Source organism: Mobula hypostoma, chromosome 12 (genome assembly GCF_963921235.1).
Source record: "Mobula hypostoma chromosome 12, sMobHyp1.1, whole genome shotgun sequence".
NCBI lineage: Eukaryota > Metazoa > Chordata > Chondrichthyes > Myliobatiformes > Myliobatidae > Mobula > Mobula hypostoma.
The window spans coordinates 9385888-9405493 of record NC_086108.1 but is presented as its reverse complement, the minus strand read 5'-3'; the positions used below and the strand labels follow the sequence as shown (position 1 = coordinate 9405493).

Sequence of the window (19606 nt, the reverse complement as noted above, 5' to 3'; positions counted from 1 at the left end):
CCACTGCCGATCCCTGAATGAGGACTGGTATGTGCTCCCTCAACTTCCCCTTCCTGACGGTCACAATCAATTCCTTGGTCTTACTGACGTTGAGTGCAAGGTTGTTGTGACACTACTCGGCCAGCTGATCAATCTCACCCCTGTACGCTTCCTTGTCGCTATCTGAAATTCTGCCAACAATAGTTGCGTCATCAGCAAATTTATCGATGGTGTTTGAGCTTCGCACAGCCATGCAGTCGGGGGTGTTAGAGAGTACAGCACACTGGTGTTGACCGTCAGCGAGGAGATGTTGGTCTCCTGGTGAGGAAGACGAGGATCCAGTAGTAGAGATTTGAAGCAGTTGTATAGACACTCATAAATCACAACACTCCCAAACAGTCAACATTTTATTTATTGAAACAATCCTGCACACCTTGGAAGAAAGTTAACTCCAGGGTTTTGTGATTTACAGCATCCGTGGGTTTTCACGTGAATGATTGTTTTAAAGTGTTTTTACCCACAAACAAAACAACTATAAAATTGTAACATGTCAATGCTCTTAACTCTTGCACATTGCTTTGAGGCAGAACCAAGGTAATCAACTGGATCAGAGAGAGACCTCAACTCCCTTTGTATTACAATTCTCCAAAGTAAGTGTACAAACTCACAGTGCAAACACTCGTTCACAAAATGAAAGCTGAATTTAGTGGCAAAAAAGGAAAAAAAAAAATCCATTCTCACGGGAAGTTTCTGGAAACCGATGAATTACCTTTTGCAGTTATTTATACACAATGTACAAATACAAAAGTAAGATGATTGGTGCATAACATACTTACAGTTTTAAATCTGTTAGGAAACTGTGGTTTATTGGGTGAATTTATGATCAAAGACTTTTTGAACTGAAGTTTGATACTTGCTGCACCCGGTGATTTTTAGCCTGTTTAACAGGTATCTGTATTTTTCTACAATCAAACGAGCTGGAGAGTGTGTGTAGCTGCTCTGGTGTCTCAATGCATTTCCAGTCTTGTCACTTTAGCCCTAGAGCCACTGTGGAGTACTGAAACTCTAATCTGTGCCCCTAAATGGAGGGTCACTGGATCTGCACACTGTCTCGACAACAGCTAAAGGGTTAGTGTCAGAGGTATGCACATCAACATTTAATGGTCAGAGGCTGACTTGTTCTAATTTCAGCTGGATTGATATAATTTCAGATTTTCACTGTTCAAGTGTTTTTAGGTGAGTTCAGATTTAGATGATGGGGCTCGTTCCTACGGTTAGTAGGCTCTGTAAATCAGTGAATCCTCTATATAGTGAGGCTATAGTGAAACTACAGTTTCTCAGACTTAAACAGAAGGTAAGGAAACCACAGGACAGAATGCTGTGGACTTTCGTGAAGGTAAGCACAATATTTTTAAGCTCCTCACTGTAAAATCAATAGTTAAAATGCTCCGTTTCCAATTTTTGCCTTGTTCGCACTTGGTTTATTGTTATACACATACACACAGCTGTACTGTTCCTCACGTATAGGAGGTTTTAGCTGGTTGCATATCGCGGAGGCCATCCGTCTGCTAACGGCGGATCTCATGCTAGGCTACCCTTATACTCTTTAAAATAGCATGCAAAACCCAACAGCGATTTGGCCAAGGAATCTTTGTGATTGTCCTTGGTTAAAAAACGTCTGAGGTGATATAGAAGTTGAGGGACAGCGGGAGTGCCTTCACCGGCCAGGCCCCGCTTGCTGTTTAAAACAATTCAAACTTCAACAATTTTTAAAATCTTAAAACACTCTATTAAAAGGTTCGATTGAGTGACAACAGCAGTTCTCATTACCCACAGGTAAAACAATGACAATATCAGCAATCTGTCAAAAACACTTGTTTTTAAAAAACTACAAAACCAGAGGTAACTAAGTAAAGAATTTTTCTAGCCTGGTTAAACTGGAATGCTGGATTTGTGCTCAGTACCTCTGACTAAAAAGAGTAAAAGAATTGACTTTAAATTCTGGTGTCTAGACTGGTTGGAACATGTTGGGCTGAGGACATTGGTGCAGTCTGGACTCAATATATCAATACTCAGCAACAATGGACGTCATCCCTAACTTTGAGTTAAAAGTACCTGGAAGCAGATATTTATATCCCAAAGAACATCCTCAGTCCATAGTCTCTATAACAGCACAGGCAACTGTGCCACATCACTCCACTGTCCTGGGGAAGCAGATATTTATATCCCAAAGAACATCTTCAGTCCACAGTCTCTATAGGTACAGCACAGGCAACTGTGCCACACCACTCCACTGTCCTGGGTTTACCTTTGCCAGCTAGTGGTGAGCTCCCAATGGTTTGGTGATGTCAGGCAGATTGTTTGGGTCGAAGACTACAACCGCCTCCTCTGGTTCCTCCTTTATCTCAACTTTCAACCGAATTCTTGATCGTTTCATCTTCTCCTGCCTTTCTTGTTCCTCTTGTTGTCTGTGGCATTTCATGTGGGCGTTTCGACTTTTCACTTTTTCAAATACTCTGAAATAGGCAGAATAAATATCCATGTGTCATCAGGGTTGCTGTTAGTTTATCGCAACATCAAAATAATCAGAATGAAAAAGCTTGTGCCACACTGGCCTTCATAAATCAAAGTACTGAGTACTTTGGGATGTTTGTTGAAGTTTTATAAGATGTTGGTGAGGCCTAATTTTGAGTGTTTTGTGTAGTTTTGGTCACCTGCCAACAGGAAAGGTGTAAATAAGATAGGGTACAGAGGAAATTTATAAGGATGTTGCTGGGTCTGGAGGACCTGAGTTATAAGATTAAATAGATTTACTTCCGGAATTTAGAAGGTTGCGGGGAGACTTGATAGTGAGATACAAAATTATGAGGGGTATAGATAGGGTAAATGCAAGCAGGCTTTTTGCACTGAGGTTGGGGTGGGACTACAACCAGGGGTCATGGATTAAGGGTGAAAGGTGACATGTTTAAGGGGACTATGAGGGGAGCCTGATCATTGCGGGAGGATTTCAACCAGGCCAGTTTGAGGAAGTCTCTGACCAACTTATCACCAACATATCACTAAGGAACCAGAGAAACCAACACACTTGACCACTGTTAGACCACTATCAAGAACACTTACTGTGCCATCCCAAGCGCACATTTTGAAAAATCCAGTCACCTGCCTGTACTTCTACTTGGCATATAGGCAGAGACTAAAGACCAAAGCAGCAGCAGTGAGGACAAGAGTATGGTCAAGGAGGTGGAGGAGGACTTTGAGTCAGTGGACTGGACAATATTCAGGGATTCATTTTTGAATCTGAATGAATATGCTACGGTTGTTAATGACTTTATCAATACCTGTGTGGATGATTGTGTGCCTTAAGAACGTACTGGACATACCCAAATTAAAAGCCATGGATGAACCAGGAGATCATTCAAGACCAATGATCCAGAAATATACAAGAAGTCCGGATACGACCTATAGAAGGCTATTTTAACAGCGAGAAAGCAATTTCAATTGAAGTTAAAGATGGGATCAGATGCACATCAACTCTGGCAGTATTTTTAAGCCATTATTTCCTACAAAGCAAAATGTAACATCGTGAATGGCTGTGATTCTTCATTTCTAGATGAGCTCAACACCTTTTATGCACGCTTTGAAAGGTACAATAAAACTACACCTGTGCGAATCCCTACAGCATCTGATGACCCTGTGATCTCTGTCTCAGAGGCTGACATCAGAAAGTCTTTCCAAGAGGATGAACCCTCGCAAGTCGTCAGCCCTGATGGTGTATGTGGTAGGGCTTGGGAAACGTGCTAATCAATTGGCAGGTGTGTTCAAGGATATCCTCAGTCTCTCACTGCTACAGTCAGAAGTTCTCAACTGCTTCAAGAGGGCGTCAGTTATAACAGTGCCCAAGAGCAGGGTGAGCTGCCTCAATGACTATAGTCCAGTTGCACTCACATCTATGGTGATGAAGAAATATTGATCATGCTAGAATCAACGCCTATCTAAGCAAGGGCCTGGACCCACTGCAATTTTCTATCACCACAATAGGTCTAGAACGGATGCAGTCTCACAGGCTGTCCACTCGGCCTTGGACCTCCTGGACAATAGCAATACCCATGCCAGGCTGCTGTACTAAGCAAAAAGCTTCAAAACCTGGGCCTCTGAACCTCCCTCTGCAACCGGATCCTTGACTTCCTATTTAGGAGACCACAGTCAGTGTTGATTGGAAATAACATCTCCTTGCTGACAATCAATATTGGCGCATGTCAAGGATGTGTACGATACCCACTGCTCTACTCTCTCTACACGCATGACTATGTGACTACTCACAGCTCAAATGTCTTTCCTAAGTTTGCTGATAATGCGACTGTTATAAGCAGAATCTCAGATAGTGATGAGGAGGCGTACAGGAACATGATAGATCAGCTGGATGAGTGAAGCCGTTTCAATAACCTTGCACTCGATGTCTGTAAGAACAAAGAATTGATTGTGGACTTCAGGAAGAGGAAGTCAAGGGAACACATACCAGTCCTCATCGCGGGATCAGCGGCAGTGGAAGGGGCAAGCAGCTTCAAGTTCCTGGGTATCAACATCTCAGATAATCTATCTTGGGCCAAAATACTGATGCAATTACAAAGAAGGCAGATTAGTGGCTAAATTTCATTAGGAGTTTGAGGAAGTTTGGTATGTCACCAAAAACGAGCAAATTTCTACAGATGTACTGTGGAGAGTATTCTAACTGGTTGCATCATCATCTGGTATGGAGGGGCCACTGCACAGGATTGGAAAAAGCTGCAGAAAGTTGCAAATTCAGCCAGCTCCAAGATGGGCACCAGACTTCCCAGCATCGAGGACATCTTCAGAAGGCAATGCTTCAAAAAGGTGGCATCCATCATTAAGGACCCTGATCACCCAGGACATGCCCTTTCCTGCTATGAATTGTGAGCTGCCGTGCACAATCGGCACTGATTTGACTTGATGTAAATGGCACATTTTACTGTATGCTAATAAAGCCAATCTCACCACTGGATTTCTCCTTATGGAGCTGTGCAGACAAGGGGAAGACTGCAGCTTCTCTCACTGTCAAGATGTTGATGAGAGAGAGTGAATCTGAGTGATCTGACCCCAGAGGTGACTTGCACTCAATGGACTGTTGAGGGGACACTCTGAACCCCATGTCTCGGAGCAGTCACACGCCTCACTCCATCCTGCCCAACACCAGTTCTGTAGTTACCCTCTACAGACTGACTCCCACGGGACATCCTGAGGACTGAGCGATATTCCAATGTGTTACAATCCATTGCCAGATACACACCCAACACAGGGTTCAATGGGTAAGATTTGATTAGATTTTACCAAGCAGATGGCACCAGAGGGCAACTTCCAGTTCATCTGAAGTAGTAGGGGACAGAGGGTCCAGTGAGATGGAGGAACTGAGCGAAATACATGTTAGTAGGGAAGTGGTGTTAGGTAAATTGAAGGGATTAAAGGCAGATAAATCCCCAGGGCCAGGTGGTCTGCATCCCAGAGTGCTTAAGGAAGTAGCCCAAGAAATAGTGCATGCATTAGTGATAATTTTTCAAAACTCGTTAGATTCTGGACTAGTTCCTGAGGATTGGAGGGTGGCTAATGTAACCCCACTTTTTAAAAAAGGAGGGAGAGAGAAACCGGGGAATTATAGACCGGTTAGCCTAACGTCGGTGGTGGGGAAACTGCTGGAGTCAGTTATCAAAGATGTGATAACAGCACATTTGGAAAGCAGTGAAATCATCGGACAAAGTCAGCATGGATTTGTGAAAGGAAAATCATGTCTGACGAATCTCATAGAATTTTTTGAGGATGTAACTAGTAGAGTGGATAGGGGAGAACCAGTGGATGTGGTATATTTGGATTTTCAAAAGGCTTTTGACAAGGTCCCACACAGGAGATTAGTGTGCAAACTTAAAGCACACGGTATTGGGGGTAAGGTATTGATGTGGATAAAGAATTGGTTAGCAGACAGGAAGCAAAGAGTGGGAATAAACGGGACCTTTTCAGAATGGCAGGCGGTGACAAGTGGGGTACCGCAAGGCTCAGTGCTGGGACCCCAGTTGTTTACAATATATATTAATGACTTGGATGAGGGAACTAAATGCAGCAGCTCCAAGTTTGCGGATGACACGAAGCTGGGTGGCAGTGTCAGCTGTGAGGAGGATGCTAAGAGGATGCAGGGTGACTCGGATAGGTTGGGTGAGTGGGCAAATTCATGGCAGATGCAATTTAATGTGGATAAATGTGAAGTTAGCCACTTTGGTGGCAAAAATAGGAAAACAGATTATTATCTGAATGGTGGCTGATTAGGAAAAGGGGAGGTGCAACGAGACCTGGGTGTCATTATACACCAGTCATTGAAAGTGGGCATGCAGGTACAGCAGGCGGTGAAAAAGGCGAATGGTATGCTGGCATTTATAGCGAGAGGATTCGAGTACAGGAGCAGGGAGGTACTACTGCAGTTGTACAAGGCCTTGGTGAGACCACACCTGGAGTATTGTGTGCAGTTTTGGTCCCCTAATCTGAGGAAAGACATCCTTGCCATAGAGGGAGTACAAAAAAGGTTCACCAGATTGATTCCTGGGATGGCAGGACTTTCATATGAAGAAAGACTGGATGAACTGGGCTTGTACTCGTTGGAATTTAGAAGATTGAGGGGGTATCTGATTGAAACGTATAAAATCCTAAAGGGATTGGACAGGCTAGATGCAGGAAGATTGTTCCCGATGCTGGGGAAGTCCAGAACGAGGTGTCACAGTTTGAGGATAAAGGGGAAGCCTTTTAGGACTGAGATTAGGAAAAACTTCTTCACACAGAGAGTGGTGAATCTGTGGAATTCTCTGCCACAGGAAACAGTTGAGGCCAGTTCATTGGCTATATTTAAGAGGGAGTTAGATATGGCCCTTGTGGCTATGGGGATCAGGGGGTATGGAGGGAAGGCTGGTGCAGGGTTCTGAGTTGGATGATCAGCCATGATCATAATAAATGACGGTGCAGGCTCGAAGGGCTAAATGGCCTACTCCTGCACCTATTTTCTATCTGTGATACAGTTTAACCTCTTTTCTTTTAATGTTCTTTCTTTCCTTTTCAAGGTGGCTGAGGACCTGTCAGAGTTCATGACCCATAACTGCACTGCAGTTCTCTTTGGCGGTAGGTTCTCGCTGAGCAGCCCAGCTCAGCGTTTTCAGTATCTCCAGCAGCTGCCAGGAAGATGTGTGCCTTTGGGGTGCAGTCCTGTGGACGACCCAATTCCTCAGCAGTGTCACTGACTGAAGCATGGTGTGAAAATGAAACATTGAGACAGCAGTGTATGCTGCTGTTGAAATAAGTGATTCTGCAGACTGTAACACTGAAACAGCCAGCTGCTGGTCTCCCCTCTCTCTGTGGCAGGAGCGATATCTCTCTCTCTTCGGGAGGGGGAGAGAGAGCCTGTGGAAGGACTCTAGATATTGTCTCTGGGGGCTTTGCTATTACTTGTATGGTGGGTGATGAGGTGAGTTTATGCTTTTGCTGAAACGGGGAAGGGGAAAAGGAGAGTTAATGCTTTTGCTGCTGGCTGTGTGTGGAGGAACTGGGATTCTGATGATTTCTGTCATTCTTTGGGGTTTCTTCTGTTTCGTAGATGTCTGTGAAGAATAAGAATTTCAGGTTGTATATTGTATACATTCTGATATTAATTTGAACCACTGAAGCAGTCAGTGCAAATACTCAGCATTCGTTTGTCAAAATGTTACAGATATATAAATGTGCAGCAGTATAATTAGCATTAGGGACTTAATTAAAACTATATGAAGATAAAACTGAAATATTTTTAGTTTGCCAAAGCCAAGATAAACTTGGAGACTTGGCTCCCCTTGTAACATCAGAAATAGCAAGTCTGGGTGTTATCCTTGATTCAGATTTGAAATTTAAATCCCACGTAATGAGCAGGGCAGCATTTACACTCTTTAAGAAATTTTACAAAGGTATGTTTGTTTCTGTCATGTAATAAATGGCAAAGAAAGCTATCGTATTTTTCCTTTATGGAACAGGCCCTTCCAGCCATTCGAACTGCTTCACCCAGCAACCTCCGATTTAACCCTAGCCTAATCATGAGACAATTTACAATGACCAATTAACCTACCAACTGGTATGTCTTTGGACTGAGGGAAGAAACTGGAGCACCCAGAGGAAACCAACAGTCGTGGGGAGAATATCCAAACTCCATACAGGCAGTGGCAGGAATTGAACCTGGGTCACTGGTACTTTAAAGCTTTGTGCTAACCACTACATTACTGGTAATACTTCATTCTACTGTTAAAATACCTGAAATTGAGTGAATCGACTTTGGAACTGGATGGAAAATTAGTAAGTGATGTACTGTGCATTGTTAATGTTGGCATGGGTTCTCGTCTGAAAACAATTTACATGTAAAAATGTCTCAAAATGTTTTTGGTAATGAAAATAACAAGAAATCACTAATGAGATGAACAACAATCTTCTAACATTGTTCCCAATGCGACCTCCACTACATTGGTGAGCCCTGATGTAAATTGGGGGACCATTTCATCAAGCTCCAGTGTAAAAAGCAGGATTTCCCAGTGGCCAACCATTTCAATTCCTATTCCCGTTCCCATTCCAATATGTCAGTCCATGGCCTCTTCTGTCATGACGATGGCACCCTCAGGTTGAAGGTTTTCCATCTAGGTAGCCTCCAACATGATGGCGTGAATATCGATTTCTCCAGCTTCTAGTAATTTTTCATTCTTCTCTCCTATCAGATTCATCCTTCTCCAGCCCTTTACCTTTTCCACCTCTCACCTCCCAGATTTTCATCTCCCTCCCCCACCCACCAGGCTTCACCTCCCAGCTCATCCTCCTTCCACACTCCCCCCGCCCCGCCTTCTTATTCTGGCACCTTCCCCCTTCCTTTCCAGTCCTGATGAAGGTTCTGGGCCCAGAACATCGACTGTTTATTCACTTCTATGGATGTTGTGTGGCTCGCTGTGGCAAGTGGGTAGGCCTGTCTGCCTCGTGTGGTGTCCCTCTCTTTCGATGAATGTTGGTCATATTGTGGTTCTGTGTTTATGGATTGAACTACTACGTTTATGAACGGTGGACTTTTTTATATTCTGTGTTTCTTTAACCGCCGTTTCTTTTCTGTTTTGTCATGCGAGGGGAAGAAGGTTTGACGGTCGATGTCCCCGTCCCGTTTTGTGTGGGGAGGGGGTCAATCATCAGGCTGCCGTTTGTTTTGTATGGGGGGGGTGGTGGGTTTGATGTTTCTCTCTGAACGACTTACGGTGTGGCGGCCCGCATATGTGAGACTCGAACCGCCATCGGGAGCTGCGGGCAGACACGCGGTAGTGCATTTGGAAACTACCCACTCGGGGCAGATCTTCCGGGGACAGTCTGATGTCACGTCTGCCCCGCGGGTCGTAGGGGCCCATGGGAGGGGAGATTTAAGCGTGCGATTTTGAATCAGTAAAGGCATTCTGAGTTCAGTCCTCTCTGTCTCCGTGTGTTTCTTTAGTAGCGCGTTTGTGTGCGACTACATTGGTGACCCCGACGTTCCAGACAGCATCTGGAGCCGGCGACTCAGTGACCAGCCATGAGTTCGAGCAACTCGCACAGTGCGGTCTCTCTGAAGCTCCCGACTTTCTGGGCCACTCAGCCCCACGTTTGGTTCAAGCAGGCTGAGGCCCAGTTCAATATCGGAGACGTTACAGCCGACGCCACGCGGTACTACTACGTGGTCAGCACACTCGACCAGGAGACGGCAGGCCGGATCATCGACTTCCTACACCAGCCACCAACGGAGGACAGCTACACTAAGCTTAAGGCGCTCCTGATCCGTACCTTCAGACTCTACCGCCGCGCGGCTCCTACACACGGGCAACCACACGCTATCCGAGCTCATGAATGATATGCTGGCGCTCATGGACGGCCATAAGCCGTGCCTTTTATTTGAACAGTTGTTCCTCGAGCAAATGCCAGAGGACATTCGCCTCCTCCTCGCAATTGAGGATTTCAGCGACCCAGGCAGGGTCGCGGCTAAAGCAGACGTCCTTTGGCAGAGCAAGCAACGTGGAGCAGCCTCCATTGGCCTAGCCATGATCGCGCACCCCAAAGCCCAGGCCCCGCAACCGAAGCCGTCAAGACCCACGGGGGAAAAAGATGTAAGTTCAGAACAATGGTGTTTCTGTCACCAAAGATGGGGCTCAGGCACGTGCTGCTGCCGTCCACCATGTGCTTTTCCGGGAAATGCTAGGGCCAGCCGTCGTTAATGGCTACGATGGCTGGCTACCAAGACAGCCTCCTGTACTTCTGGGACCAACACTCTGGGCGGCGCTTCCTGGTAGACACCAGGGCCGAACTCAGCGTACTCCCCCACCTTAAACATGGACACTCATAACGCGGTCCCAGGCCCCGAACTCACCGGTACAAATGGCACCAGTATTCAGACGTACGGCCCGTGAACTATCTCACTGCATTTCGGGTCCAGCCATTTCACTTGGACTTTAACGTTGGCAGCGATGTCACAGCCACTACTAGGGGCAGATTTCCTACGAGCCAGCTGCCTCCTGGTCGACCTAAAAGGCCAGCGTTTGGTCCACGCCAAGACGTTCCAGACTTTCCAGCTCCGAGAAGCCAAGCTACTGGCCCTCCACCTGGATTCCGTGATCCTCTCGGGTAACGAATTCGCCAGGGTGTTGGCGGAATTCCCCTCCATAGTCACCCCACAGTTCTTCACGGCCGACTCCAAGCACGGCGTGCAGCACCACATCCCCACGCAAGGGCCACCGCTGCACGTCGAGCTCGCAGGCTCCCACCCGACAAGCTCCACCTTGCCAAGGAGGAGTTCCGTAAGATGGAAGAGATGGGAATCGTACGCCGCTCAGACTGCCCGTGGCCCTGCTGAGACTACAGAAGGCTCAACGACGCCACAACCGCCGACAGATACCCGGTACCCCATATCCAGGACTCCACGGCGAACCTGCACGGAGCGACCACCTTCTCGAAGATCGACCTGGTCAGGGGATACCATCAGATCCCAGTGCACCCCGGCGACGTGCCCAAGACCCCTCATCACCCCGTTCGGCTTGTTCGAATTCCTGAGGATGCCTTTCGGTCTCCAGAATGCAGCCCAAACTTTCCAAAGGCTCATGGACTCGGTGGGACGCAGCCTGGATTTCGTTTTCACTTACTTGGACGATATCCTGGTGGCCAGCAGTTCGCACCAAGAGCACGTGGCACATTTGCGCCAGCTCTGCCAACGCCTGAGCAACTATGGACTGGCAATCAATTCAGTGAAGTGCCAGTTTGGGCTGACAGAGATCGTCTTGTGGGCCACAGAGTCAACCGACATTGTGAAGTGCCCCTACTGGACAAGGTCCAGGCCATCCGCCAGTTCCCCAAGCCCAGCACGGTCAAGGGCCTGCAGGAGTTCACAGGGATGGTCAACTTTTATCATCGGTTCGTGCCGGCAGCGGCACGCATCATGAGACCCTTGTTCAGCCTGATGGCCGGCAAGGCCAAGGAAGTGGCACGGGAGGAGTCCACGGAGGCGTTCGAGCAGGCCAAGGAGGTGCTGGCAAGGGCAGCCCTCCTAGTGCACCCGAGAGTCGATGTACCCATGGCACTCACAGTCGATGCTTCTGACACGGCAGTGGGCAGAGTCCTGGAGCAGCTTGTCAAGGACCAGTGGCGACTACTCACTTTCTACAGTCGGCACCTACGGCCACCAGAGGTGAAGTACAGCACTTTCGACAGAGAGTTGCTAGCGCTCTACCTGGCTGTCCGGCGTTTGCGGTACTTCCTCGAGGGAAGGGAGTTCACTGTGTATACGGACCACAAGCCCCTCACCTTCGCACTGGCCAAGGTATCGGACCCATGGTCGGCTCGGCAGCAGAGGCAGCTGTCCTTTATTTCAGAACTCACCACGGACGTCCGCCACATCGCAGGGAAGAACAACGTCGTCACCGACACACAGTCTCGTCCCTGACTCCACTCAGTAGGCATATCGTCCTCAGGAATAGACTATGTAGCACTGGCAGAAGCACAACAGTCGGACACCGAGATCCCGGCTTACCGCACCGCCGTTTCGGGGCTCCAGCTGGAGGACGTCTCCATCGGCCTGGCGGCGGATCAACTCCTGTGCGACGTGTCTACCAGCAAACCCCGACCCGTGGTACCAGCAGCATGGAGGCGCCGGGTGTTCGACACGCTGCAGGACCTGGCCCACCCGTCCATCCGGGCGTCCATCAAGCTGATAGCGGACAGATTCGTCTGGCACGGTTTGTGCAAACAGGTCGGACACTGCGCCAGGACCTGCGTATACTGCCAGTCCGCCAATGTCCAGCAGCACGTGAAGGCTCCCCCCCAGCAGTTCCAGCCGATGCACAGGAGGTTCCAACACATCCACGTGGACATCGTCGGCCCCCTGCCAGTCCCCTGGGGCGCCAGGTATATCTTTACCATGGTAGACAGGTTCACCAGATGGCCGGAAGCCATACCGCTCGCAGACACGTCCACTGAGTCCTGCGCCAGGACGCTCATTGCAAACTGGATCGCCAGGTTCGGCCTCCCAACGGACATCACCTCCGACCGAGGGGCGCAGTTCACGTCTGGTTTGTGGACAGCACTGGCGCAGCTCCTGGGCATCCAGCTGCATCACACCACAGCGTACCATCCCCAGTCCAACGGGTTGGTAGAGCGATTCCACCGGCATCTCAAGTCCGCCCTGATGGCACACCTCAGGGGCCCCAACTGGACAGATGAGCTTCCCTGGGTCCTACTGGGCATCTGCACAGCCCCCGAGGAAGACCTGAACACTCGGCGGAATTGGTCTACGGCGCCCCCCCCCCCCCCGGGCGAGTTCGTACCAGAGGCCCAAGGTTCAGAAGAAACTCCAGCAGCGATGCTAACGAGGCTGTGGGACAAGGTCGGGACCCTGGCACTGGTCCCGACCTCCAGGCATGGTCCCACACTATCCTTCACTCCTAAAGACCTCTGAGACTGTGAGTATGTTTTTATTCACAACGGCATGCACAGGTCACCTCTACAGTGGCCGTACGAGGGACCCTTCAAGGTGATCCGGCACAACGGAACGTGTACCGTGGAGGTGGGGGCTGGGAAGAGACTTTTACAGTGGACTGCCTCAAACCAGCACACTTGGACATTGGGCAACCAGTGAGGGTACCCGCACCGCGCCGGCCACCCAGGCAAGCCACACAGACTGGGGGCTCCTCTCCCCCGATGGACATTTCTGGGGGGGGAGGGGGGTAGTGTGGCGGCCCGCACACGCGGGACTCGAATCGCCATCGGGAGCTGCGGGCAGACACGCGGTAGCGCGTTTGGAACTACCCGCTCGGGGCGGACCTTCCGGGGACAGTCTGATGTCACGTCTGCCCCGCGGGTCGTAGGGGCCCATGGGAGGGGAGATTTAAACGCATGATTTTGAATCAGTAAAGGCATTCTGAGTTCAGCTCTCTCTGCCTCTGTGTGTTTCTCTAGTAGCGTGTTTGCACGCGACTACAACATATTATTTTCATGGCTATCTGGAGAAGACAAATTTCAAGTTGTATTTGGATACATGCTTTGATAATAAATGAATCTTAGAACTTTTGCCAGTGTTACCTACATCCCACAATCAAACAACAGGTTTCAAGATTCAAGGTACATTTACAAGGTACAAGTATGTATGCAGTATACAACCCTGCGATTCATCTTCCCCACAGTCACGAAACAAAGAGGAACCATGGAACCAACCTGTTCAAAGAAAAACATCAAACATCAAACCCACCCTCTCCACCATATGCAAAAAAAATTGCACAGACGGCAAAAAACAAAAGATCAAAAACACAGAATATAAAAACACAAGATCAAAAGGCATATTTCAGTACAGTTCAGCTCACTGTTCATTATCTACGGGCCACCTGGTTCAAAAATCATCCAAGGGTAGGGACAAAAAAGGTGACAGAACTAGAACACATCATAAACCTGAATTATAGTCCAAAACTACAATCCACATGGACTAAACCTTGTTCCGGCATCATCTGCCGAGTTATAAACACAACTCAAAAGCAGGGAACTTCCCTTGGGATGATCAAGCAAAAAACCACCTCATGCAGACACCTTCTCCGGCAGCAGCAAGCAAGAAGCTGGTGGACAATGCTGAACACTCACCCCTCCCATTCCCATGACCACATCCCTCCTTGACATGAATATACATTGATTGTCCTTCACTGGAAATCCTGGACCTCACTACACTAGCTTTGGCAACATCTTCAGCAGAATGGTACTGGTTCAAGGTCGCTCACCGAAACATTCTCCAGGGGCAACCTGTGTTTTTGATCTTTTGTTAGTGCAATCTGCGTCCAAAGGAAGATTGTAAAGGACCAGACAGTGGAGGAAAGCATTTCACTCTTGTAATAAAGTCCTAATTAGCCAGTTTTCAGGTCAGGAAACAACTGTTGATTGTTGTACTGAATTCACGTCAGGAAGGAGATATGGGCTTAGAAATTCTGTGTGACAGCCACAGTGCTTTTACATGGGGTTGTGTAGTTGGGGACGGGTATAGAGGGGGCTGAGTTTTTCACCTGCATTCCCACTGGAGTACAGACTGCAATGAAGCTTGTGTGAAGACTGATTACACAGTGCTAGTCCAAACTTTCTAAATGCCAAATGATAATGACAACACTCAGAATAGAGGGTGTCCATTTAGAATGGAGATGAGGAAGAATTTAGCCAGAGAGTGGTGAATTTGTGGAATTCTTTGCCACAGGCAGCTGTGGTAGCCGTCTTTATGTATATTTAAGGCAGAGTTTGATAAGATTCTTGATTGGTCAGTGTATTGAGGGATATGGGGAGAGGCGGGAGATTAGGGCTGAGAGGGAAACTGGATCAGCTGTGGTGAAATGATGGAGCAGACTCGATGGGTCAGACAGCCGAATTCTGCTCCTATATCTTATGGTCTCATGGACTAATGTTAGATTCCCCTACCCTGGGGAAGAGACACCATTGACCCTTTCATAGTTTTATAATTTTCACCTCTCAGCCTCCTTCACTCCAGAGAAAGCAGACACAGTGTATCCTGTCCCTCCTGATAACTAAGACCTCCAATCTAGACAACATCTTTGGACCATAAGAGATTCTTTCAGATGCTGGAAATCCAGAACAACGCAAAATGCTTAAGGAACTCAGCAAGCTCCCCCCTCCCCTGTTGTTTTGAGCGGAGACCTTTTGTCAGGACTGGACTGGAAAGGAAAGGGAGAAGACATCAGAATAAAAAAGGTGAGGGGGAGGGAAAGGAGTACAAACTGGCAGGTGATCGGTAAAGCCAGGTGAGGGGGAAGGTGGGTGGATGGAAGTGAGAAGCTGGACAGTAAAGGGCTGAAGAAGAAAGAATCTGATGGGAAATGAGAGTGGACCATGGGAGAAAGGGAAGGAAGAGGGAATCAGAAGGAGATGATGGGAGGTGAGAAGAGAAGACATGCGAGGAGAGCCAGAATGAGGAATGGAAAAAGAGCAAATGGGGTCAGGAGAGAGGGGATAAATTAGCAGAAATTGGAGAAATCAATGTTCATGCCATCAGGTTGGAGGCTACCCAGACAGAAATATGAAGTGTTGCTCTTCCGGTCTGAGAGTTGCCTCATCTAGGCTTATGTACAACTGTAATGTGATGTCCCACTCATCTCTCCTCAACCTTTGCAATAGAAGTGAGAACAGTGGACCACAGTTCCCCAACCTGAAACCTCTAAGGCCTCACCAATTTGCTGCAGAAGGGCCAAGTTCAGGGATACGGAACCAAATTTATTCTTTGCAACACACACAGACACAAAGTGCTGGAGAAACTCAGCAGGTCAGGTAGCATCTATGGAGGGGAATAAACAGTCAATGTTTTGGGCCGAGCCCAGTCTGATCATTCGGTTCCTGGGTTAGGTTAATGCCTTCAGTATTTCCCAGAAAATGTACTGGTGGGAGGAGAGGAAATTGCACAAGTCTCTAAGAGGTTGATGACATGTTCCTATAGCCAACTTGGGAAGTTCAAATAACTGAGCCCAGGTTTCTTGCAGGTTCTCTGGGGTGTGCTCAATGGGACACCTGTTATTTCCCTCCCGGTCTATGTTTACTCGCAGCTTCCAGCAAGCGGGCGATGTGAGAGGTGGCAACAGATGGGAACAAAAGTGGAGAAGTGGGTGAACATATACTAGCATTTTGGAGCACAGATTAAACAGAATGTTGCCCATATGTTGAAGTGGGGCCCAAACTGAGGGGGTTATTTTATTTAACTACAGCATGAAGATGGTGCCAGTGAATAATGTGGCCAAGGGCGATGTATTTCAAATGGTCCATGAAACTACTTTTGTCACTTCTTTTTCTTTCAAATGTGTTTCCGTTACTATTGGAGCCTGAGATTGACATTTTGGCTGTGTGTTTGATTGAATGGTCATCAGTGAGGTTTCGAGCGGACTGTGTGGCCTTCGAGGCCAAGAAGCCTGGAGGCGGGGCGTGAGCTCGTGACTGACTCCATTTGCAGCCAATCAAAGCATCGAGGAAGACTGAAATCACTGAGGTGAGAGTGGAATGCGAGCGGGTGTTCAGCACCGTCTACCAGCCTCTCACTTGCTGCTCAGAGAGGAAGCTCCCTGCATTTGAATGGTCTCTCTCTCCCTCTCTCACGATGCTGTTGGAGGATGGTGCCAGAGTCTGAGTATTGGGCAATATTTGTTTTTGTTTTGCGCGGTGGAGGGTTGGTTTGATGTTTTTCTTTGAATGGGTTCCATGGTTTTGTTTCATGGCTGTCTGTGGGGAAGATGAATCTCAGGGTTGTGTACTGCATACATACTTTGAATCTTTCTAAGAGGCCCAATTACACCCATATGACCAATTAACCTACTGACCTGTACGTCATCGGAATGTGGGTGGAAACCAGAGCACCTGGAGGAAACTCACAGAGAGAATGTACAAATTCCTTACAGACAGCAGTGGGAATGGAACCCAGGTCAGTTGTGCTGTTCTCGTCTGAAGAGAAGGATATACGCGAAATGTTGCTGTACACAAACTGGCTGTTCTAATAGTGAGCACATTTCAGAATCACTTCAATGACTGTAAAATATTTTAGGGCGTTCCTGAGATCATGAAAGCTTGTTTGTAATGAAATTATTTATCCGACAATTAGTCATAAAATTAGATCTGTTGTATGGATTAAAGCCATGCACTGTCCATCCATCACTCACACTTCAACCTACTTGGTGCATTCTTTACACGGGTAATAGCACATATTGAGATTGTTTTCACTCCTGTGCAGGACTCCTGTCTGACAGTGAATGGAGGGTGAGGAGCTGGACTTGGTTCGGATCACCTTCTTCTTAAGATTTTCCCGGTTCGCAGTGCTCTGGGAGGAAACACTCACGTTCTGTGAACCAAAGAATGACAGAGGGTGGGAAAAACAGGTGAAAGAATCCGTCTATGCTTTTCAGATAACAACATTACCACTAATTATCAACACCACTACAGCTACTTTCATGTGTGGGAATTGGAAAAGTACAGGGTCTATCCCGACAGTCCCACACACACACCATCCTTCAAGTTACTTGTTTAAATCAGATTATTTTAAAGATACTTTATAATCTTATGAGAGGCATAGATGAAGTTGAGACTCTAGGGTTTGAAATGTCTAATACCAGTTGAGGTGAGAAGGGATAATTTCACAGGAGATTGAGGGATAAGTTGTTTACACAGACAGTGCTACTGTGACAAAAAGAACCATTTTGGAAATTATAATTAAAGATGCTTTTAAACATAGAAAATGCATCCATTTTGTTTTTTAGCTGAGGACTAGTAATCTGAGTCCACACAGGACTGCTAACCTGTTTCCAAGAGCTGACTGACCTTCGGTATAATTAGACCATAAGACATGGGAGTAAAATTAGGTTGTTTGGCCCATCAAGCCATCATGGCTGATTTATTATCCCTTTCAACTCCATTCCCTTGCTTCCTCCCTGTAAATTTTAATGCCCTGACTAACCAAGAACCTTGGGTATAGTTTGGGTAAATGCAAGCAGGCAGTTTAAATGGTTTGGCACGAACTGGATGGCTGGATGGCCGAAGGGCCTGTTTCTGTGCTGTACTTTTGAATGAATCTATCAACCTCTGCTTTAAATATACTCAATGACTTGTCCTCTACAGCTGCCCGTGGCAATAAATTCCACAGATTCACCACTCTCTGGCTAAAGAAGTTTCTCCTCTCCTCTATTCTGAAGCTGTGTCCTCTGGTCCTAGACTCCATCACTGTAGGAAACATCTTCAAATAGCAGAGATGTATTGTACATGTATACTCTTGACAGTAATCTTTGAACCCTCTATATATCCACTCTGCCTAGGCTTTTCAACATTCAGTAGGTTTGAATGAGATCCCACCTCATTCTTCTAAACTCTAGGAATTCAAGCCCAGAGACAACAAACACTCCTCCTATGTTAATTCCAGCAGCTTGTTTGGAAGGTTGATCTAGCTCTCCCACTAGCATTTCTAGGTAAGTAACTGTATTTCTAACCAGATTTTTTAATTCTTTTCCATCTCCGGCACCGTCCGCTTCACGCATTATCTCTTCCTCCTCTTCCTCAAGCAGCTGTGTCCTTTTCCATTCAAACTTCAGTTGTTTCTTCCAGGTGTAGTAATATTCTACACACTGAGCCACAGTCTTGTGCTTTATCTGTAAAACAGCAATTTCCATGAATGTAAAAACCTTTGATTGTCGGCAGGGCTGATTTTCTGATGAACCATCTGGGGATGAAGATAAGAGAGTAATGGCCATATTTCCAATTCAGACACTGCGTTTCCTGATTTATGCAATAGATAGAAACATAGAAACATAGAAAATAGGTGCAGGAGTAGGCCATTCGGCCCTTCGAGCCTGCACCGCCATTTATTATGATCATGGCTGATCATCCAACTCAGAACCCCGCCACAGCCTTCCCTCCATACCCCCTGACCCCTGTAGCCACAAGGGCCATATCTAACTCCCTCTTAAATATAGCCAATGAACTGGCCTCAACTGTTTCCTGTGGCAGAGAATTCCACAGATTCACCACTCTCTGTGTGAAGAAGTTTTTCCTAATCTCGGTCCTAAAAGGCTTCCCCTCTATCCTCAAACTGTGACCCCTCGTTCTGGACTTCCCCAACATCGGGAACAATCTTCCTGCATCTAGCCTGTCCAATCCCTTTAGGATCTTATACGTTTCAATCAGATCCCCCCTCAATCTTCTAAATTCCGAGTACAAGCCCAGTTCATCCAGTCTTTCTTCATATGAAAGTCCTGCCATCCCAGGAATCAATCTGGTGAACCTTCTTTGTACTCCCTCTATGGCAAAGATGTCTTTCCTCAGATTAGGGGACCAAAACTGCACACAATACTCCAGGTGTGGTCTCACCAAGGCCTTGTACAACTGCAGTAGTACCTCCCTGCTCCTGTACTCGAATCCTCTCGCTATAAATGCCAGCATACCATTCGCCTTTTTCACCGCCTGCTGTACCTGCATGCCCACTTTCAATGACTGGTGTATGACACCCAGGTCTCGTTGCACCTCCCCTTTTGCTAATCGGCCACCATTCAGATAATAATCT

The 19606-nt window shown here is 47.2% G+C and overlaps 1 protein-coding gene across 1 annotated transcript in view; it reads right to left on the bottom strand.

The window, feature by feature from the left end:
- Positions 1–412: 412 nt before the first annotated feature.
- LOC134355111 (zinc finger protein 541-like) overlaps positions 413–19606 on the bottom strand; it is a 154052-nt gene continuing 134858 nt past the window's right edge. Inside the window, exons 15-17 of the mRNA XM_063064858.1 lie at positions 18537–18695; positions 17232–17398; positions 413–2495 (exon numbers count right to left, since the gene is read on the bottom strand). Coding sequence (XP_062920928.1) covers positions 2297–2495; positions 17232–17398; positions 18537–18695 — 525 coding nt within the window. The 3' untranslated portion in view covers positions 413–2296. The remainder of the gene's footprint in view (positions 2496–17231; positions 17399–18536; positions 18696–19606) is intronic.